The 24,044-nt window shown below is 33.6% G+C and overlaps 3 protein-coding genes across 3 annotated transcripts in view; 1 reads left to right on the top strand and 2 right to left on the bottom strand.

The window, feature by feature from the left end:
• Window positions 1-11,744, bottom strand: part of dlp (glypican dally-like) — a 90,516-nt gene extending 78,772 nt beyond the window's left edge. The window contains exon 1 of the mRNA XM_090120089.1: window positions 11,487-11,744. Coding sequence (XP_089976215.1) covers window positions 11,487-11,706 — 220 coding nt within the window. The 5' untranslated portion in view covers window positions 11,707-11,744. The remainder of the gene's footprint in view (window positions 1-11,486) is intronic.
• Window positions 11,745-12,867: 1,123 nt separating this feature from the next.
• Window positions 12,868-16,702, top strand: Gs1l (pseudouridine 5'-phosphatase-like Gs1l). The gene is made up of 4 exons (XM_090120092.1): window positions 12,868-13,189; window positions 13,364-13,582; window positions 14,610-14,842; window positions 16,040-16,702. Exons 1-4 carry the CDS (start codon window positions 13,075-13,077, stop codon window positions 16,217-16,219), a joined length of 747 nt encoding a protein of 248 aa, XP_089976218.1. The 5' UTR covers window positions 12,868-13,074; the 3' UTR covers window positions 16,220-16,702.
• A 4,056-nt stretch (window positions 16,703-20,758) lies between these two features.
• Window positions 20,759-23,709, bottom strand: ND-B8 (NADH dehydrogenase (ubiquinone) B8 subunit). Its single transcript, XM_090120093.1, has 3 exons — window positions 23,535-23,709; window positions 23,336-23,442; window positions 20,759-20,893 (listed from the first exon to the last, which is right to left on the bottom strand). The coding sequence occupies exons 1-3, from the start codon at window positions 23,615-23,617 to the stop codon at window positions 20,811-20,813; spliced, it is 273 nt and encodes a 90-aa protein (XP_089976219.1). The 5' UTR covers window positions 23,618-23,709; the 3' UTR covers window positions 20,759-20,810.
• Window positions 23,710-24,044: the final 335 nt, after the last annotated feature.

Here is a 24,044-nt window from a genome sequence, read left to right on the forward strand (position 1 = left end):
TTGTGCACCAGAATTGTCTCCAGTGCTGACGCGCCTTTTCCGCCTTTCATTAAAATCAGGAATAGTACCCAAAAGCTGGAAGCTTGCCAATGTTCAGCCCGTGCCGAAGAAAGGTAGTCGTGCTGATCCTACGAACTATCGACCCATATCAATAACCTCCATACTCTCTAAGATTATGGAGCGTATTAGGAATGGGTCGTCGACGCATTTTTCATCAACGAGACTAGACCGTTAAATGTCGTTCATCAACTAGTCGATCAACTAGTTAAAATCTTCGACTAGTCGATGTGTAAACTGAAACGAATTGACACGGTCGACCGACGCGCGACGGTATAATAATTGGTAATCGAACGTTCGTTACCTTGAACTGAGGTCTACACTCTACATGTAAAATTCCACATTCTTACCACGAAGTTATTACGAATTATAGATTTTCAAAGAATTCAATGTCAGGGTTGTCTCTAGTAAAGAAAAAGTCAGAGCTGTTTTTTAACAATTATATTATATTTATCACCTATTTATTACCAAGTTTTTGTTTATGTTTTAACTTGTCGTTTTAAGTCGTTAGTTATAGTCGATATTTTAACATTATTCAATATATTATTATAGGTAGGTAATCCTTATGATATGTAATAAATTAACTGAATAAAAAAAATATCTTAGATTTTTAAGACAATTCAATAATATCAAATTAATACAAATTAATCTCCTTTTTTTTCAATATTTCGAGCATTGATCATAGTAATCTCATTAAAAGTCAAACGGAATTAACGGTAAAAATATTGAACTATCAACTCGCGACGCGTCGCAAGTTGGTAGTTGATACAAACGTGTCGACTGACGAGCCGTCTACGACGAGTCGTTTAGCCGTCTACGGTGGACTATTATACGGCCACGTCCGTCGAAGAGTTAACCGTCGCGGACGCGTTGACGAGCGTTTCGACTCTTTTGTTTAGTCGTTGAATTCAACTAGTCCGTTGATGAACGATGGACTAGTCGAATCGTTGAGTGTACATAGACGGTTAATTTAACTAGTCCGTTGATTCAACGCCCATGCCTGGAGCGTATATTGAACGATCAACTACTTGCATACCTAGAAGCCAAAGACCTCCTAAGCGACCGACAGTATGGTTTCCGCAAAAAGAGGTCGACTGGCGATCTTCTAGCGCACGCTACGCATCTATGGGGGGAAGCCTTGGATAATCACGGTGAGGCACTTGCCGTCTCCCTTGACATCTCCAAGGCTTTCGACAAAGTTTGGCACGCGAGCCTTTTGAGCAAGCTTCCATCTTATGGAATTCCTAATGACCTGTGCGTCTGGATAGCTGATTTCCTGAGAGAACGTACGATTCGTGTCATTATTGACGGTTGTTCGTCAGATGAAATGACCATTAATGCCGGTGTTCCTCAGGGATCTGTCCTCTCAGCGACTTTATTCCTTCTGCACATAAACGACCTCCTCAAACCCAACATGTTCGGTTATGCAGATGATACTACTGTCGTAGAGAGGTACCTATCCAGCGCTCAAGCTTCTCAGGTCAGTATCAGATTTGAACGGGAGGCCATGATTTCGCGTATCAACTCAGCCCTGCTGGACGTCACGAATTGGGCCAATGATAATCTGGTTGAATTTAACGCTACCAAAACACAGGCATGTCTTTTTACTGCGAAGCGGAATCCACTTCACCTTTCTCCTTCTTTTCATAATGTACCGATAGCACTAACCCCCAACCTCGAATTACTGGGTATGTCGATTTCTGCAAATCTAAACTTCCGTCAATTCATTGAATCCAAAGCCCAAGTAGCTGCCAAAAAGCTTGGCATATTAGCAAAAGTGAGACATTTCTTCACACCGGCACAGCTCCTTCAACTCTACCAAGCTCAAATTCGGTCGTGTGTGGAGTATTGTAGTCATCTTTGGGCGGGTTCCGCCAAAACTCACCTTGGTGCTTTGGAGTCAATGGAGAGACGCGCTTGCAGAATCATTGGCGATCCCTTATTAATTCGTCGTGGCCTCCAAAGTCTAGACCATCGCCGGCAAGTAGCATGCCTATCGGTTTTCTACAGAATTCATTTTGGTGAATGTGCGAATGAACTCCACCACCTGGTTCCATCTTCCCCATTTCTTCACCGCACATCTAGACGGGGACTGGGATTCCATCCCTTCACAGTCGACATTCCTCATGTACGTACGCAGCGTTATGCAAATTCTTTTTTCATCCGAACTGCGAAGGAATGGAATTCTCTTCCATCGTCGGTGTTCCCCGTAGACTACAATATCCAGCTCTTCAAGTCCAGAGTGAATAGGCTTCTTCTGGGTAGACGTGCTCCTAAATAGATCGCATCACTGCTTTACATCAGGCAGGATAGCGGTCAAACGTCTACCTATTTACTATAAAAAAAAAAAAAAACCACGTATTCGTAATTCGTAAAAACTGAATACCATTGAACCTTCGTTTTTGAGGAAGTCGGTAAAAAAACTAATTTATAAAGGACACGACCATTTAATTCTGAAGCACTTGGTTAAACAACTAATAGTAATTTCATTTGTAAACTAAAGACAGTCAATGGTTGGTCGGGGCAGGTTTTTTATCGTAGAAATTTTCAAATTCCGATCTCCACCGTGGCCGGGGGTCCACATTCATTCATATACCATTTGAAATAGTTCAAACGGGTCTATAACCTTATAGTTATTATCGACGGATCTTGACACTGTGTTGAATGCACTGAACTTTGGTTTCCTATCGATTTTATATTAAAGGGCTGATATTTTGTTTGAACGATAGTTTGACAGTTGTTTCTTTTGTTTTGAACGATAGTTACTTATTGTAATGGAATTGTATTACAATAAATGTCAAACTTACCGAGTGTTATATCGGTGCGTTATGTTATATTTTATCTTTACTTGAATATTGTATGCTTATGCAAACGGATAGAAACATGCTGTAAAACAAAAGAGGGTTTATATTAATTTAACAGTTGTTTTATAATACATCAAGAACAATCGCCGATAAGATTAGAGAATAATTTTTAAGAAACCATAAATAAGAATGTTAGAAAATATTTGTAACTATCCTACAGATTTGAAACATCTCATTTTAATTAAGATTTTATCAGACAAAACGTCATTGTTATTCTGTTATCGATAATTTATTTTCAATTGACTATTTCCGCACATAGAAAAAGCATACATATGCAACTTTTTACGTCATTCAACTTCTCTTTGACCACATGTTACTTTGCACTAGGAAGTGCCTAATGAGAATAGGGCCTTATATTAGGCTCACTTCTCATTGAGCGGAAACGTTCACAAAAACAAAGGCACATTGTTTAACATTTCTATTACTGTCCGAGTGTACCACCAACGTTGTCTTTTATCGTAAACACGTCAGCTCCTTTTATAAATCACGCTGTTTGGAATATGAGATATTTATTGATTTGCTTTTAAAGTTGGAAACTGACGTCTGCTTACCATATTTGATTTTTTGAATGCGTAATGGACGAAGGAACTGTGAGATTGCCATTTACATGCTTATTACTTTTCCAGTCCTGTATGTTATTAAATAAATTACCCATATTTTCGTAAAAAGGTATTTTTAGTTGGAACCAAGAAATTTTAACTCCCGTTCTTAATAAAAAAACCGTCATGCATCACACTTACGCTCTATTACAAGCTAGTTTACAAAAAACAATAAACATCGTGTTTCGGCAATTCGCAACACATTAGTTCAGTGGCGCTATGGTCAAAGGGTGATCGGCCGTTCACATAATTACTTATAGTCCGCTTTACAGCCCCTCCCTCCCCCCGCAGCTGCCAGACCGCATTCCGCTCCCATGCGACCCGCGCCGCGTCCTGGCTCAGGACCTCACCAAATTTTTACTTTTTATTATCTACCGTAACGGGCAACCCCGACCGATATAGTCTGTGCTCTAAATATCATGTGAAATTAGGCTGAAATCCTGGCTGGATGGCTTCTTTTTTAAATTCTAAGTAGATATTGTTTTGAAGTGTTATTAAATTAATATTGTTGGTACCAAAGACAATTTTAAATATATGCGAAAGATAGACGGATAAGCATTGATAAGAACATACCTCAACGAAAACAACGATTAAAATCTTAATAAGATATAAAAATAAACGCGTAAAATCCGTCAGCCGCGGCGCAGGCCATAAACGTGTAAATCCCAAAAATCCGTGTGATGATACCGATTCACACGCTTATTGCCTATTCCATTAACTAAATCAGACGATGACGAATCGACGCCGAGATTATAATGATCACTGCCTCGCGGGCGCATTCTTATTGAAAGAATCGATGGAATGCACGAACACGTTTCGATTTCGCCACGTCATAACTCGCCCTCGACCTCGGACGTCTGAGCTCGAATCACATTGTTTTCGATTCCACATTTTATAAATTTATACCTTACTCCGTTGTATTTAACTATCATAATCACGGCTAATTATATGAATTCATTCTTGCTGACTGACATTCGATACATGCCGGTGTCGAGTTTATTTTGGAATTTGCGATGCACGACTAACAAAACGTGTTGCACAGGATTTTAAAATTATTAACAAAAACTACAATATTACCTCATTCTTGTGAATATGTATAAATAAAGATAAATATACATTCTAAGAAGAAATAGGAATTTAGGAAGAATTAGGAATTCTACTCTAGGTAGGTAGGTACTTATTTCAATTGGCTACTATCTTAATTCTAAAATATCGTGGTAACCCTTGGGTTAATTAGACGGGTTTATTTTTATATATCTTGATATCAATTGGTTATATAAATAGCTATTATTCGATAAACACTAATAACACATTGGCAGTTCAAACTTGAACGAACAATTAATTTTGACTATAAAATGAAGAGTCGCTTTAATGCCACATAACATTCTAAAGGCAATATTATCTAAAATAACAATAAAAATGGTCAATAAGTCCTATTTACATAACATGTTCCTAAAGTAACTTATTATTCAATGATTAATATTTATAGTCTATTCTTTTTAAACTTAACGATTTATCCAATTATTAATGTAGGTAGTTACATATTATGTTCTTTAAAAAAAACAAAAGTAGGTATTCAAATTTTTTAAAATACATGTGCAACTTACATTTTTGCCATAACAAATAAATAATATTGTCCGATAATCATAAGTCGGCCATATATGCAAATAGAAGGTCATTCACTTGTGGATAACATTCTTAAATATTAACTTGTCACTTTCAGTAAACCGTGTTAAACTAATGTGATTAGATATGTAAGCGAATTCTTTCTGCATCTAAAATTGATACAAATTGTTTATAATTTAACAGATATGGTCGGATATATGTTACATAATGATCCGTGTTAGTGACGTTAGTTATTTCTTTATTTTAAAAATATAAGAAAGTTTATACTTTATAGTAATTAAGACAATAAATCGTGTTATTTAATAAAATGTCACTAGAAATCTCCCAACTATAGACTATAGAAAGACTAAAACCAATATGGCGGGCGGCCGCGGCGCTTCAAACTGTCAAATGTCAAAACGTCATAATTCCCTCGTTAATCTTAATTTCTTTATAATTAGCCGTAATGGCGGGGTGTTTGCATAAACGTATGCGGTTGACAAAAGATCTTGAGCGTTTTTGCGGTCCGGACCGGTCTTCGTCTCACGTCTGGACGAGTCGCCACCTGCATCGTTGTGGAATGCTCGCTGATGCGGTCATCGTTTAGAGGTCTTGCAAATTAAAAGTTACTACGTGGAGTTTAGGCGGAATTCACTTGAGGTGAAAAATTGTATAAGCTTATGATGCAGAAAAGACTGAATGCTCTCTCTTTAAATTTTTATATGCTCATAGTTTAATTTTTGCATACCTACCATCTAATCTGTTAAAAAAGTTCTGCTTTCCTATTTCAGGTGAATACAATACAACAACCAAAAAGGTAATCTAGTAACTGAAAACATATCATTATCGAGTATACCAATTTCACCCCGGATCTAGCTCATTGTTTCCCATATAAATTGTTATTCTAATCCATTGTTCAGAATTCGCAAGCAGGATGCTCAAACGCACACGAAACGTGGGTTGACATAACAATTTGCTGTATCTATTTGCGTCAGAGCTAGCCTCGACGTGGTAAACCAATTTTAACGACGCATAAATAAATCTTACAATAATTATAACCCTGACTTTTAAGGATGCTGTGCGTATTGCGCCTCCGTTTTAAAGCTTTCTATTAAAAATTGCAATTGAATGTTTGTTATGTACATTTTTATATTTAACTGTTTCACGCAAGCGCCTATATTTTGTTGCCAATTAATTTGTTACACTTGGAAACAAGACCCTTATCACGCGTCCTTTTCAATTTCCACCCATTCAAGCATTTAGAAAATTCCCAACGGCATTGCTAGTAATAAAAATTTCAGTTAACAATACGGCATCCTGCTTAACGAATAATTCGAGGATCTAATTACAGAATAAGGTTATGGGATGCGAAGCGACACAAAGGTTCTGTCAGAGCCTGTGACTGATGGAGCCTCGTTCACTTAATATGATTGAAAGGGTTCGGGTGATCAAATAAAGGTAGGCAATTCATGTGCAGTAGATAGGAGCGCCCATTCATGTACACACTACCTTTAAAAATTCATTTTATAATTTGCTCGGTATTTATACATACGTTTTATTATAATTTAATTAATTTCGATTTTTATTAGCGTTTCTTTCGCAGGCCGAATAGGATCTGTCAATCGTTTTTTTTTTCGTTAATTACCCGCCACACTGATTTGTTAAACCATAGATAAAAAATTCTCTGATGCACTAAGTACATACTTCCTACTGGACACTGAATGATAAATAACTAATAACCCGGAATCTAATCAATATGGCTGAGCAGGCGGGTTGTCGACCTCCTGCATGTTTACCCAGCCTTTGTCGGCCTGTCAACCAGTCCACCCACTAGACAATTTGTATGTCATACCATTTATTAAGGTACGGCGAGAGTTGGTGTAAACAGGAACTATGGATTTCTCATTTTTTGATCATACTCCGATACGCTAACCAATTAACGACTGGGACAAGTTAATTTGATGAAGATAGGAGTTAATTATTAGGAATACGATACCAAATTTTACTATGTAATTATACAGAAGAAATACAAGTTTTGAAGAAAAAAATACTAAAATTAGTGGATGTGTATGTTTATGATTTAGTCACAAGAACCTTAATGTCGCTTTTTCAAAAACATGAGGCATCTTATAGATAGAAAAGATTACTATTAAAGCTCACTTCACAAGGCAGACGAACTTCACACCTCCTTATATTACCATAAACAAAATTCCCATCCAAATTAATGAATAAACCGTGAATAAATCTTCCAGTGTGAATAAAAGTTCGAGTTTCATTACGTGAATGCCACACAAGCAAACTCCACTTTCCCAAGGTGGACATTCGTTATCTAAAGTGACTCCTATGACAGCAATGATAGATAGGTTAGCTTAGAAAGTATCCAAACAGGATACCCAATGATAACGACATCCTTGTATTAGGGATAATATTTTCTGTACGAAGTCGGATATTATAATAGCACTAGTTGGGGACCGCGGCATTCTTCAAAGTGTATCTAAGATGTGTTTAAGGTTTTTGCTGGGAAGTTTAATGCATTTTTTAAAAGTGTTAATTAAACAAATGAAATGTTATTTTTCAATAGCTTATAAATAGCGTTTAATAATAATCAAAGTTAAATTAATTGATCTATGGTGATGTCAAAAGAAAGAAATAAAAACTAGAGATAGGTACTTTTTATAATACTCAATACTTAAGCAACCGGTGCGAATCGTATTTAAAAAAATTCATTAAATTTTAAATTTTTAAACATAGATTTAATCTTTTTGGCATTATTAAAGAATTATAACAACAACAGAATTATAACATGGATAGACTATTAAAGGGGATTTATGTTTCCTTTTTAATAAGTTTCGATAAAATAGACTTTGAATTGTTATAGTGACTTAGAGAATAATAAATTTTCAAACAGGTTCTTAATCCATAATCAACTTGATTTTATTCTAGGTATTGAACAATCTAGCCTTTTAAATATTGTATCTTATATATTTAAACATAAGGATATAACGTTGATTTGTCTATTTCTCTACATATTTAAAGGTAAGTACACAATTTTTCCGTGAGTCTGTCTGTTTGTTTCGTTTTAAATTGTACGTTTGGAGCCTAATAAAAAAATGCAAACCTAGCCTTTTAATTTCAGAAAAAACAAAATGGTTCCCTACTAAAAATCGAAAAATCTGCGCATCCCAACTAGTGATTAATACCCAAGCACCAACCGCCACAGATATAACAAGAATATAAATGAGTGACTCATAACATCCCTTTCCGGCGAACTAACGTCTTCTTTATAATAAATTCATCATTGCTAAATATACCGTCTACAATTTATGCCGGTAGGTAGCCGTCGCGACAAACCGAGTATTCGCGAATTGCATACATAATTAGCGCGTATCAAATCTTATAATACGGCCGTGAACTTATTAAAACTTTTAACTTGTAAACGTGTTTTTTGTGAATTATAGACGGACGCTAGACAGGTCTTGTTTATGCCCTTTGATGTTCCGACATCGACATCGATGTTCATTAATTGTATATAATTTCTGGTATATTGATTTTTAAAGAAATACAATTTTCTTGACATGTATTAGATGTTCCCTGATATCAGTTCTCTGAAACAACTTTTGTAACAGGTATTGGTACTTTGTTAGATACCTAAGTCATAACATTAATTATTTTACGATTCAGAGTGCTTTTGTGCAAATCTTATCTTTTATTGCAGGCATTTGTTTATGCTATTCTAATAGAACCCTAAACAAGGATTTAAGAATTCCAGTCTGTCTTAGTTAAGTCGAGTTTATTTCGACTCCAACTCACCTTCTTCAAAGTGCTTTTTAATCGTTTCACGAATAAAAACCACTTTGAAGAATTCGCATCTAGTAGAGGATAATATAAATCTTAAGTTTAATAGAATTCTCTATACTATTTAGTCTATAGCAAGTCTTTTATAGTTAGTCTATACCCACACATTCCGTTGGTTATGTAAAACTCGGCAATGTCACACATCACGGCAGCTCTATCAGACATGACCATATTCGGCGAGCCAGTTTCCAGCCAGTCTTGTAGTCTGTAGACTTAATAACTCCGTATCACTTCGATTTACATTGGCGACGTATAATTGTAATTTACGATGAATTTGCCTATTAACTGCATAAGTGGTTTAACGGGTTCGCTATTTCATGCATGTTTAAGTGACTTGGTGAGACACGGTTGTACTTTTTTTTTCTTTGCAATCGTGTACAGCTGCATTTTCCATTATCTGAACATATGAATTCTTGATAATATATTGATATATTGTTCAATGGACGGTATAAATATTTAAAGAATAATATTTTTATTGCGTTTTTGTTTTGTATGTACATAGGTATGTAAGTACAGTCAAGTTAAAATTTGACCTAACAACAATATAGATTTTTACATTACAGAACATTTTTACAAAATAATCTCATACATATTACATTATAGATAAGTGTTTCTTTACAAAGTGACGACATTAAATCCTTTGGGATGTTGTTAAATGAATACGCCTATCGTATTTCCTCGGAGACACTTTGTTCATGTCAGAACTTTAGTAACAAACTGCGACACCCCTTTTGGTTCCATTTTCTCAATTTAACTTGTTTTCTTTTACATTATAGGCTCGGAAAATACAAGGAACGGTACTCTCTACTCTCCAGTAAAAACTTATAGCATTTACTTTGTAGTTTGTATTGACTTTTATAAAATCTTATTTTCGTAGATGTCTACGAAAATATGCATAAAGACAAACCTAATTGAATGCCCTTTTTTAATTTAAATATGTCTTACAATTTTGTGGCACAGTAGGCACATTGCTTATTTTGCCGTATTTATTTCTTATTTCGATTTAATTAGCACAAATTAAGGATCTAAAAACTGAGAACTTGAACCTAAGTTCAAACGAACCGCGCAAAAGTAAGTAAATTATATTCTAACAATAGACGTTGATTTATTGAGAAATTCAATGCAAATACAAATTGTTACATACAAAGTACAAACCAACCAACTGATTTATTACCCGTATCTTTATACCAAATCGCTTTATAGATTTACGTCTAGAAGTAAACTTCGGAACTAATTGCAATTGCAGAGCAATAAATTAATCCGTTTTGTCTTATGTTGTAAGTGTGCTTCGCCCACACGATTCTAGCTACCTTTTGCCTACTGTCCGTTGTTTGACACATTGCATTTTTAACTCTATGGTTTAAAAAATAACGATCGATTTTGAAATATTTCTCTATGGTCACAAATGGGATTAAATAAAACGCGTTATGCAGTAGGTACTTAGGCTATTTGTATTCTTGTTTTAAATAAATTATTGACTTTCTTAAAAAGAAGGAGGCAGAACTTTTAACATGTGCCGTAAAAAATTATCAAGTTGAAAATTCGAAACAATAAAACATGAATGCGTAAAGTATAAATAGAGATTATTGGCGATTATGATAATAACATGGTTGATATTTAGGATAGAAAAGGATAAAACTTACAAAGGATCTCCAGGTAGGTACTTAAGTCTCTTAATTATTTTGTTAAAAACCCTTATTCGGTAAATTATTGTCGTTCTTAGTAGCTAAATATTGATAGATTAATAGGTAGGTACCTAACTACTTAATGATTAAATTTTATTGAAAATGTATCGATATTTGACGATCTGACAAATCACACAGCTAACTAACTAAATAGATACATACATAGTAAATGCTTAATAACTACATAGTTACATACCTACCGCATATTTTAACTTTTACTACTTAAATATCGTGTCATTAAACCTACGCAGAATTCTTTAACACGTTTCACAGGTACAAATTGTACGGTTATCGCCTCGGATCTTCTTTGAAGTCGTTTTTGTAATAATAACTACTGGTCCCTTCTTGGCTATTGTTTAAAAATGCATCCATTTTAGGTATATTATCGTCACGGGCGGTAGGTAAATAAAAATTCTGTATCGTCCTTATTTTATAAATATGTAACTATTTGTACCTACGTATAGTTTGTTAATTCAATTGAAATAAGAAAAAATACATAGCTACTACTTAGGTAGGATGTACCATAGTACAAATAAAATCTAAGTTGTCTTATTTTTTAAACAAAAAGCCGATTCACGCTATTCAAACTTATTTGGAATCATAGCTTACAGTAATCGGAAATCAAAATTAATATTTTTAAAAGGGGTGACAACAAACTGTTTACATTTTTTGTCTTTGGATATTAATCCTACCCGCATATCCTGTATTTTATAAAACATTTTTATTTTTATTAGGACTGTTATTTCATCAAGTAGTGATATGAACATTATCGTAAATACTATCTACAATCGGTTTGAAAATAGAGAGCGCGTGATTCTTACCTGAATTAGGCTGTTCTTGCAAGTCAATCATCGCCAGCATTCCTTTCTTTTCAAATAATGTTTTCACATTAGCACAGGACATTTCCGAGTCTGCTGCCGATACCGACACCAAAAAGCCAATAAATAATACAAAATACATTATTTGGCTCTTCATTCTCAATCCAAAAATCGATTTTTTGTTAGGCGACAATTCAACACAACAACACACGTTCACAGCCATGTTTGCGACCAAGTTATTTACGAATAAAATAAGATCAACTTATTCTTCTAAAACGTTTAATAAATTATAAAGAAATTAATTTAATTTTTAATGTAAACTTTGGACAATAAAGTGCCATCGAACAGGCCCGCGACGCTTTAACTGCGATCCATGACGGCCGCAGCCCGACTGTAGACATGGGTAGGTAATGCGTGTAATAGTACAAAAGTAATATCACTTTGACACGTAATGCAACATCACGCATTACGCATCAGTTACAAACATCACTCGCATCACTCACTTTTTTTAGTTTGTTTTACATTTGCTTGCGTTCATTACAATTATTAACAAACAACATAAAGTACGTGGCCAAGTATGAAGGAAAATCAACTACATTTTTTAAATATTTACTTATATTGTAATTTTACTATATGTAATAACTAATAAGTATTGCAGTTATTATTGCTATTTTTCAATATTATGATCTGTAATACTTCACATATCACCATTAATATAATATAAACATTATAATATTATTAATGTCATGATTTCATTAAAAATCGATCGGGTAATGTGTGATGTTACGGAGTAATATCACTTCCGTGGAAGAGATGCGTGATGTTGCATTACTATTTGACGTACTGTTTTGCGCATGTCTACCCGACTGCGCTGTCAAAATTAATAGTAGCGAATTCCGATCCTCACCCTTCGCTTACTTCGATGCGTCGCGACTCGCGTGAATATGCTGAAAACGTCAACTGTCAACCCTATTTAATGACGCGTAAATTCATCTAAAGTGAATTCCACTGAATTCAAATAAAATAAGAGAAAGCTGTGGAGAAAGCTATTAATTAAGTTAATTGATCATGTATTATTTTAATTTTTTAAACTTTAAAAAAATTACGACAATAAAAAGATATTTCTCATCTTACGAAATATATAATATTTACACAGTATGAAATGTTTAAATTTCGGGTTTATATTATATTCGGGTTTATATATATATTAGTAACGATATTTTAATTTAGTATTAGATAGCTATAGTGAATTACTTAGTATGAAATTATGTAGAATTATAATGTAAGGATTTCTCAAAAGACCTTGAATCTGAAAGACATTCAATGTATAAAATACTGTTTTGTTTATGGTTTTTGTTTGACATTTATGTTGAGATTGTCAAGATTGAATTTGAAGGTGTCAACTTTTAGGCCTTTGGAACTTTTTTCGTACTCTTGTGTTGACTATAAATTATATTGTAATTATTATAAATAGCTTTTACATAAATTTTATTCATATCACTGTGTAGCTAAGTACGTATAAGTCGCCTGTTAGTAACATTCTTTAGAGTTTCATTCAGCAAATTGTTTACATAATACTTTCGGCATAAAAATGAGGATTTTTCTTTTAAAAACTGTGTCGGATACGATCGGAAGGCGATTTTTATCAACCAAAAATGTGAGGAAAGTTACCCATTGCATCTTTGATATGGACGGCTTGCTATTGGGTGAGATATTAACATTTTTTCATTCGACCTTTTTCATTACTGTCAATGTTATTGTCCTGTGTGCTGAAGGTTATATTTACATTATAATATGATAATGTTATTCAATGAATTACTGAAAGTGCGCATGTGATTTACATTTACACATTTAATGTATAATGCTAATAACTTTTTCAGATACTGAGTTAGTGTATAAAAAGATGATAACACAGTTATGTGCTAAATACGGACATGAATACACCGATGAACTCATGATGAAGGTACTGGGGGGGACTGAACAGCGTCTGTCGGAAATTCTATGCAAAGAGCTGAAACTGCCGGTAACTCCTAAAGAGTTTAGGGACGAATTACTTGTGATGGGAGACACTATGCTCGCAAACGCACCATTATTAGATGGTTTGTTTATTTCTATTTATATAAAGATACTTTCTTTATTTAATACACCTCATGCAAATAAAGTTAGCTAGGTTCCTATTTGATCAAACTGTAAGCCATAATTAATAAAAATTCTAAATATTGCTTAGATGGAAGACCAAATTTTCATATTTTTTACATATCTATTGAATTAAGTGATTGATTTTCATTATTTAATGCCACTGCAACCATATTTATATATTTTCCATAAATTTCCTTAAAATGTCCATGCTTACACATAATGTAATCATGCAAAATTCTTAGTTCAATTTAAAATCACAGAATCTGTATTCATATAATTTTATTTCATTTATCAATTTAACTCTCTATCTATTTCATTCAATATAATCATTTGATAAAATTGAGTTTATCTTATCTAATGATATATTTGTATTGGTTTGGCATTACATAACAAATACGCAATGATGATATTTAGAGCGACCATGCATGGGCAGCTTGAGCAGTTAACGGCTGAAGGACGTACACGGACTGCTTGAGCGGTCGATCGTAGACAGCTCGAGCTGTCGCTACCAACTGCATAGTTGACGGCTTGCAGCGGTCGCGACTGCTCGAGCAGTCCGTGTATGGCAGTAAATGAATGTCTATAGTTCACCACGCGGTTGTGGCTTCAAAGCCGTCGGTCTCAACTGCTTGAAGCAGTCCGTGTACGGCCACCCTTAGGTACAGGGCTTTAAGGCATGCTAAGTTAATGATGTTGATAGATTTGTTTTTAAACCTGAAATTCCACCTTCATCCTGAGCTGAACCTTATAACATTCTTAAAAAATTCTCAAAACTATTATATTATTATGACTGCTTCAGGACTGATGATTAATACATATTCTATGACCATAACACTTCCAAATTTTTTAATTAAACAGATATGCAAATATCATTTTACCATACAAATAAAAAAAGTAAAAACTAGGTTATTAGATCAAACTCCTGATAAAACAATAATTAAGTACAATGGAATTCTCTATCTCTGATAGCTTAATTTTATATTACAGGAGCTGAACGACTAATCCGACACTTACACGAAACTAAAGTACCCTTTGCATTAGCAACGTCATCAAGTGATAGATCAGTGAAAACAAAAATAGCAGGCTACAAGGAACTATTCAGTTATTTCAATCATATGGTCATGGGGAGTACAGATAAGGAAGTCAAATTTGGGAAACCGAACCCTGATATATTTTTAGTGGCTGCGTCAAGGTTCCCTGATAAACCTGAACCTAGCAAGGTAATTTTTTTTTATGTTTTTTTGCAAAAATTTTGGTAGAATTATCTTCACATTTAAATTAATTTTTCAGAGCAAATATCTTCATTAATAATAAAAACATTTTGATTTTAGACTTCAATAGGGATTGTTGTGTGATATAAAATATTATAGGAAATATTTTCTTATTTTGGTTCACATGCAAATAATATTAGGATTATTGAATATGTATATCTATGTATATCTATGTTAAAGGGGAAAGTTTAATTGCATAAGAACAATGCTCATATTAATCTTATTACATAAGAAATCGCATGATTATGTTGTATGCCAATTGGTGTAGTTGCCAAAATATCCAATCATAGACAATTTAAGAGTTTGAAGTTATTATTGTTTGGTGCATGGACGTATAAAAAAAGACGGACGGTATATCGCCTAAACATTGAGTGAAGCCTAGTAATGGCGGCGAAACATCCATGTGTGTGTGCCATGTTGCCATGGCAACAGCTGTGTTGATGACAATGGCGGCTGTATTTTTTTCTATAAATTTTGCCGTAATAATTTTGTCATTAAAACATAAAAGAAATAACTTGCTTCCCTGTGGAATGTAATCCCTTGTGTTTTGTTATTTAAAATTGTACTGTTGCGACACCATTTACCACGCAAGACGGCATTTTAAATATTTTTTGTGAAACAGTGACGCAGTTAATCAGTCGGTAGTTCACGACGTAATGGCGGCCGACTAGCTTACTATGGTAAGAGTGTGTGCGTGTTTATTGTCTTTACACGATCGCTAGCTTACTATGGTGGCTTCACGTTGTTTGTTCGTAATACGGCGTCCGTCTTTTTTTATACGTCCATGGTTTGGTGTTACAAAATTGTAAAGAAAAATGTTGGATTTAGTTATATTTTCTCATTTTTTCGTGTTTTAATTATTGTGGTTGGTTTTTTACTAATACAGAAATAAGATCTTATACTCAAAATTTCAAAGAAAAAATCATTTTCCAAGTACAATAACAATTTTTGAATCTGAAACCTCTCTAGGCGCGTTGAGAGTCAAATTTAAAGATCGCGTCATGGCAATACAACGTCATAGAGTAAGGCGACGATTTTAGTATCTTTGAATCTTGCCAAAGAAGTTTCACTTTTGTCACGTGTGCTTAGCACACACGTTCTTTTTATTATTATACTTCAAACATTTTGTTTTATTTTTTTTTTCAGTGTTTAGTCTTCGAAGATTCGCCGCACGGCGTTACAGCGGGAATATCAGCTGGTATGCAAGTAGTTATGGTACCAGACCCACATTTAGATAAAAGACTGACTACCCACGCGACAATAGTGTTGCCAACGCTAGCAAAATTCCAACCGGAAATATTTGGGTTGCCAGCGTTCAAGTCGTAACTCGTAAGATGTACTTGTATAATATTGTAGTATTAGCTGTGAAGTATTTAGTATAGAGCTGTTTATTGTCTTCCAGGTTTTGTATTCTAACGATTTTTTTTATAAATGTTATGAATAATTTTGAAAAGTTTTGCCATTGTAAACGCATACGAATTTACAGTATGTTAAATGTGTAACACCAGTTAGAATTCAGTTTATATTGTGATTCAGTTTTTTTAAGCTGTGTTCAATTACTTACTTAAATATTTAAAATGACCAGTTAGAAAGCCAATGTATTGTAAGTTATACATTATACTTATAAGTGAAACTTATTTGCAGAAATTTTGCTGCAGTTTTTATTACCTATAGTAGAATCTGCCGTATATGAGTAAATAAATAAAGGTTGAACATTATGTAAACGGGTAGATTGTATAAATAGTCATTGATGGTTAGAATTAAAAAAGAAGGGCATAATAAAATGTAACAATTCTAGTTGATTCAGGATGAATATGTATTGATTTGTATTTAATCCATTTATGTACCCAAATAAATAAAAAATTTTGTGTTTTTACTTGTGGAATATGATCTCATCACTTAATTTTATTTTAAACTGAAAATCAATTTTGTATGAAGATTGAAATATCCAGAATAAATTGTGTGAGCGTTAGCGAGCCGTTTTTGAAGATCAATGATGTTTCGGTAACATATTTACAACTTCTTTCTTATAATATCATTGCCATAATGTAGATAATTTTACCTTATACCATGGTGCTTTTAACCCTAGAAAGATAATCATATTGAGTAGTACGGGAAAGATAGTCATGCGTCAAATTTACGCATGTTTCTTAGTTAGCTCTAAGTCGAGGTATATTGTTTTTTTTTCTATAAATTGTAAGTTATTATATATTTACAGTTATATTAGAATAATTAATATTACAAATAATTTATTTTTGATTATTTTTATACATATAAAAAAACGAAAACATTATACGTCTGCTTTAAATCTACAATTCTTGTAACTCGTATTATTTCTAATAAAAACTTATTTTTGACCACAATTATCAGACTCTTTTATATGTTATATATATTTTGTACATATAGTTATATAAAAAAATTGTGAGAAACAAGTTTAGCACATATCAACGTATGCTCACGACATATAACTATGTTACATTTTTTGCAGGAGGAATTTGCCTTTCGTCATATTTCAGAAGTTCAAAAAGTATAGTAAATACGTTTTTTTTTCTAAAGGCCTCCTCAGTACTTTCTTACGATGTACCAGATACTTCATTTGTTAACAAATTGGAGATATTATCGCGCAAATATCTTATCACAGCTGGTGATTCTAAACACCCACGCATAAACAAAGAAGACAGTTCCAAACTTCTTTATTTCATGTTTTATTGACTCAGATATTTTTGTGCTTTGTTGTTAACATTGTGGCTATAAATTAAATATGCAATATGCAGGCAATTTTATTGATTCCATAAAATAAAGCCATTGGCCATCTCATTGTCTTGCTACTATTGAACATCAGGGAACACATTCGGTCTAATGCATCTACTCCGCCTTTTGCTTGAATGTAATATATCATTTTTGCTTTGTACCTCATCGGGAAAAGCTTCTTCTGTGTCACTTTACTCGTCATCTTCAATTTCGTGGTCCTCCTACTTCACTATCGGTTTCTTTACAGGGACTCTCATCGCTTTGCATAAGAGCGGCTAGTATACAATATTCTTCCAATTTTCTATCCCCAAATGTTTTCTATATTTGCTTCAATATGTATAAAAATAATTTTTAACATAAGTCACAATATACAGTAATAATAAGCCAAAAAATATTCAAACTACCATAGAAGTCAAAATCTTAAAAGTCACGGTAAAGATAATCATGCGTAATTTTGACTCACGTAGTCGTTATATTTCAAAGTCGGTTACACTAACTTTATTGACACCTATACCATGGGTTAGCTCTCAGTGACTTATGAAATGTCCTTTAAGCACAGTTATGGATTCGCAACATTTAAAAAGATACAGCTATATTTCGAAAACGCAGGAGTCATTTTGACGCAGACTATCTTTCTAGGGTTAAGCATGTTATGACTACAACATATTTTTTTTTTCTAGGTGTGTTTTTAATAATTTTTTGCCATATGAAAAATGAAAAATGTTTTAGAAGAATTAATGTTCTATAGCATATCAGTTATACAGTGTATATTTTATCTTTAATATTTTTTGATGTGCATATAACGATTTTTTTAATCAATATTTTTGATGTGACAGTTATAATTATTGTAAAATTTAATTTCAAAGCAAATATTAACAAATTGGACCAGTGCATGGACCTATACATATATAAATAAATAAATAAATAAATAAATAAATCGTTTATTTTCCTCAAACTTATAACTACATTAACAAAAAGTACAACTACAAGTAAACATAAACCAAGAGGACTGGTGTCTGCGATAGGCCGTAGCCTGTAGTGCAGATCGCCAGGCACTCCCCAATTCGAACCGCTTCAATTTTGCGAAGTACATCAATTAGAAGATTTACATATTATGTATTTGAAGTAAATAAACAAAAAAATAAGAAAAAATTACGAATTTAACAATATATAACCCTATATGTGTAGTATATATAAGAGTAGGCATGTGGTTGAGTGTATGTATGACTGTGTGTGTGAGTGTGTGTGTGTGCGTGCGTGTGAGTGTGTATGTGTATGTGTGTGTGTGTGTGTGCATATATGAATTTGCTACAAAATTAAATCTACAGATTTGCGCAACGTATTAATTTCTCAGTAGAATCATAATCCAGACTTCTGAGCCATTTAGAGGTTATTAATTTGCAAGCACTTGTCGTCATGGGATAAATAGATAATTTACCGTTTAACTTATTATATAAGTGACTGCCCTGAAAACAAAAGAAACGACGCGCGAATGAAGTGTTAGGAGTAAATTGATCACATATTCTGTCTAACCGACGCATATTTTTAAATTTTTGAGAATCATATAGAAGCAAATTGTGCTGTTTAAGAATTGTGTGAAGAACAAAGAGTTGACGAACTGTTAAAACATCACATTTTTCGTAGAGGGCGGTAGTCGGATGATAAAAGGGTAGGTGAGATCCAACCTTAAGAATAGCTCTCTGGGCTCTTTCTAATTTTAATATAAATGTTTTTGGAGCTCCTCCCCAAGAAGTTATACAATATGAAAGGAGGGATTGGCAGAGCGCAAAATACACAGATTTAATAACATTTTTATCCGCAACACCTCTCAGGCACTTAAATATATAAATGAGTTTGCGTACCCTACCCGACAACAGTTCAATGTGTTCTTGAAAGTTTAACCTGTCGTCCAACACAACACCGAGATACTTTATAGATTTAGTAAATTGAAGTGTTGGACAAGAACAGGTGGAACTATTAAAATCGAGACAACAATGTGATTTTATTAGAAAAGACTGCGCACCTAAATTACTGTTTCGTATATGAAAGGCCATTAGCTTGGTCTTATCTGTGTTTAGTGTAAGTATATGGCTATATAGCCATTTACAAACAGTATTATAGCCATTCTGGGCGTGAGATACAGCCTCCTGCCACGTGTTACCACAGAAAAGTAGGACTGTGTCATCAGCAAAAGTTACTATTTCACCTTGTGTCAGAGATAACTCGCACAAATCGTTTATATAGGCTAAGAACAGGGTTGGGCCTAATATACTGCCCTGTGGTACACCGTGACAAATCGCAGCCTCTTCACTCGAATAATTATCCATCCTTACCAATTGTGTGCGATTACTTAGAAAATCTTTAAACAGATTAAGCTGAACCCCTCTTATTCCAAGAACCTCCAATTTTTTTAACAGTATAGGGACAGAAACTGTGTCAAAGGCTTTTGCTAAATCTAAAAATATTGCAATTACTTTCTTTTTATTATCTAACTTGTTTACAATAAAATTTGTGACTTTATGTACCGCATCTGATGTTGATTTGTTTGATCTGAAGCCAAATTGTGAAGCTGATAAAAAATTATTACTTTCTAAATACTTAACTAATCTTGTGTTAATCAACCTTTCCAGGATTTTTGAAAGTGAGGGCAAAATAGAGATTGGTCTATAATTGTTGACACAGTTTCTGTCACCACTTTTATAAATAGGCTGTATTCGGGATTTTTTAAATGCTGTAGGGAAAACTCCCGTAGCCAGAGAGGTGTTGCAAATATGTGTTATGGTGGGCGTTAGTATATCTTTGTAAGTTTTGAGAACATGGCTTGGAATCATATCCAAGCCTATGGCACTATCAGTCCTGAGATTATTGATAAGTCCTTCTACTTCTTTAAAAAATATAAGTTTTACTAAATCATTGCACATTACATTTTCTGTATGTTTAAAAGCATATCAATGTTTTAAAATAACAAATGTGTTTTATTATATTTTGCCATACAATATCCAGGGTAGAGAAAGATACATATTTGTATTTTTCTTTAAAGTGATTACTTTAATTATTACACTGATTTACATGTGACAGTTATACTTGTGTTTTATGTACAAATAAAAGAAAAAATAATTATCTATTTTTTTATTCAATAACCATAATTATTCTAATAACAACATAATCACTTCACAAGCTGTTTAAGTGCAGAAAAGACATCACTGGCCGTCAAATTTGTGAGGGGCATGCTTTGTTCTACTCCTTTCTCTGAAAAAAAGCAAAAATTAGTTTAAAAGTTAAAATTTAAAATAAATCCTCGTTATTAAATACTAAATACTGACTATGTTATTTTTAAATTCCAATAAGACCTAGTTATAACTTCAAATTCAAATAGGTATAATTTAAATATACACTAATCTACTTCTCTGTTATAAATATATTATCTATGTTACTAGAAACTGTCAAATAAATTTCAATCTTCTACAAAAATTTGTAAGAACAAACTTAAATGCGGCACAGTTTATATATAATGCCCAAAACCTGAGCACTGGATAAACCACACAAGGATTCACTTGCTTCACAACCTCTATCTGAAAATTTAGATAGTATTTGTAGACCAACTTCGTGGTTAATTATTTATTTAACACTTTATTGTGCAATAAACCAAGTACATAAAATAACAATTTTCAATAAACAAAAGCACAAAGAGCGGCCTTATCACTGCAGTGATTTCTGCCAGGCAACCACGGGGAGAAAGGCAAAGAAGCGAGATATATTGATAAATAAAACAAATCATTAATTATTAAAAATGTTACTTATTCATTATTCTTGATGTGTTTTGTATTTATTCTTGAGAGGGTTTCTTATTACTAATTTCTAAGAATCTGAGACATCAAGAGATCACCTTAGGAATCTAATGCATTTACATAGATAGAATAGAAAAAGGACACTTGGTAAAACTGTACATTATAGGGCGTGGAATTTGGGGGTAGTGGGGGGTGGAGAGAGGGGGGGTGGGTACTAGGAACTTCCCCTGTAAAGGGGGGGGCGCGAAAATTAATAGTTTTCGAGATATTTACAAATTAAGTTTTGGTCCGCCTAAAGCAAAGGGGGCGCAAAGCTCTTTGATTTGAAATATGACAGATTTAATGTAATAGACATTAGTATGACCTGTAGTTTTTTTTTTTTGTTTGAGTGGGAATCGCCCTAAAGTCGCTTCTGGCACTCGCCGGCCGCTGCCGCGGCACGCTCGCTTCGCTCGCTCGGCTCGTGCGGCAGTTTAAATGTTAACCTAACACGCTCGTCGCTTCGCTCCTCGCTACCTATTTGTATGCTAAAAGTAAAAGTTTAATAGTTTTGTACAGTTTTAGGGCTTAACAGGAGTACGCACGAAACGATCTCGACTGAAAGGCAGCAAACGAACGGTAACTGAAAATGACGTCGTTATTGTTTTGTTCCACGGTACAAAGCGTACAATTAATATTGGACAGCGCTAGTCGTCCGCTAAACGGATGAATAAAATAAATTAGTCGTCCGATTACCGGATGAATAAAATAATTTAATCGTCCGATAACATCTATTTATCTATATAGTTATCGGGGTTTCTTTAGAGAACTGCCGCACGTATTATAGGTTTTTTGTGGGGGGAGGAGGGCACACGTAGGTATTTGATTTTTTTTTGCGCGTCGACGGAGCCCCGCTTCGCGGGGCTCCTATTTCTGTGTAGTTTTTTTTTTTAAGAAACCTAACCTAACCTAACCTAACGGCTAACCTAACCTAACTTGATTTTTTTTTGCGCGTCGACGGAGCCCCGCTTCGCGGGGCTCCTATTTCTGTGTAGTTTTTTTTTAAGAAACCTAACCTAACCTAACCTAAAGGCTAACCTAACCTAAACCTAACCTAACGAATTGAGGGTGAATATCTCCGCCATTTTTTATTTTAGAGAAAAGTTGTTCCTATAAAACATGCTTATATTAGCGTTATCTTTACGATAAAACAAAAATAAATAGGTGTTAAAATGACACCAACTCCATCAAAAGTCCTGCGCCCCCTTTGCTTTAGTCCAACCCAACTAGCTTTAGTGTTAAAAGGTTATCTAGTAATCCGAATAATCGGACGATTAAATTATTTTATTCATCCGTTTAGCGGACGACTAGACACTTCGATTAATATTTTTGTTAAATTATAAATTGCGAATATTAATAATTTTATTTTATTTAATCTATTTTACAAAAACTATACTTAATAATAATTATTTTTAATGTTGTTGTTAAAAAATATACAAATTTCATAAATAAAATTTAAATTATAATATTTTTTTTGTTAGATAGAAATGTTTTACCTGAAATGAAACGCGTTTGACAAGCGCTGTAGGTCAATTTGACACTGTCATAACAGTAAGTTCGCGTTTCAAAGATAAAATGGAGTAAAATTTTCCGATTTTCAAAAATTCGTGACTCAAAAACAAAAAGTTTTCGCGCTGTGAAATTTCAGATTTAGGTTCCATAGGACAATAGCTAACCACAAAAAAAATTACGACTCTCAACTCCACGCCCTATAATGTACAGTTTAGCCGGACACTTTAATGTAGAGTATCACAAACAGCATGATTTTTCATGTATAAATAATTACCTACTCTTTTGAGTTTATTTTCAATAAGTTGGTACAATCATTATTTGTTTAAATTCAATAAGACTGCATAAAACTTACCGTAACGAGCCCAAATGCGCGGTTGGATCCCATTGCATTCACGAATCAATATGGGGAAATTAGGATTCTGTTTCTTAATATTTACATAGTTCTTCTGAATAAATTCTCTGTAAATTAAAGTAGTATTTATATTTTTAATGCAAAAAAGACAGGTTAGAGATGTTTATGTAACAGCTCTATTTATTGTTATTGTTTTTACCTTACGCCAGCTGATTGTGCGCTTGTCTGGCACAAGTGAATCCTTAGCTCTTTAAGACTTCCACCCAGACGGACTGCAGCCATGGCTATTTATTTAAGGATCGATATAAGAAAATTGTATTCACCAAAAGCACAAAATTTTCAAGACTAGCTATCAATGTCTAATTGACAGTTCAAAACAATCTATTGACAATGACAATTGACATTTACGTTGCTTTTTTTTTGTGTAAAAATAATTTACTACGAATGGGTACCATAGACATGCCATAGACTATACATATTATTAATTATTATTTACTAGAGAATAATTATAAGGTGTATATACCTAGTTACTGTGCCTAACTAGGCTAGTAACTACTAGAAAGTAGGAACATGGAGATTTTTCAGTACCTACTAGATCCTTGGACCCAGGTAATGAAAAATTTCCTTCAACAAATCCTCATCATACCTGCTATACTAGATAGCACATTTTAATTACTATATATGTAAAGTCATTAAAATATCATCTATA

The sequence above is a fragment of the Colias eurytheme genome, chromosome 3 (assembly GCF_061535395.1).
Source record: "Colias eurytheme isolate Ceu_HAF_F1 chromosome 3, ilColEury1 Martin Lab GWU primary, whole genome shotgun sequence".
NCBI lineage: Eukaryota > Metazoa > Arthropoda > Insecta > Lepidoptera > Pieridae > Colias > Colias eurytheme.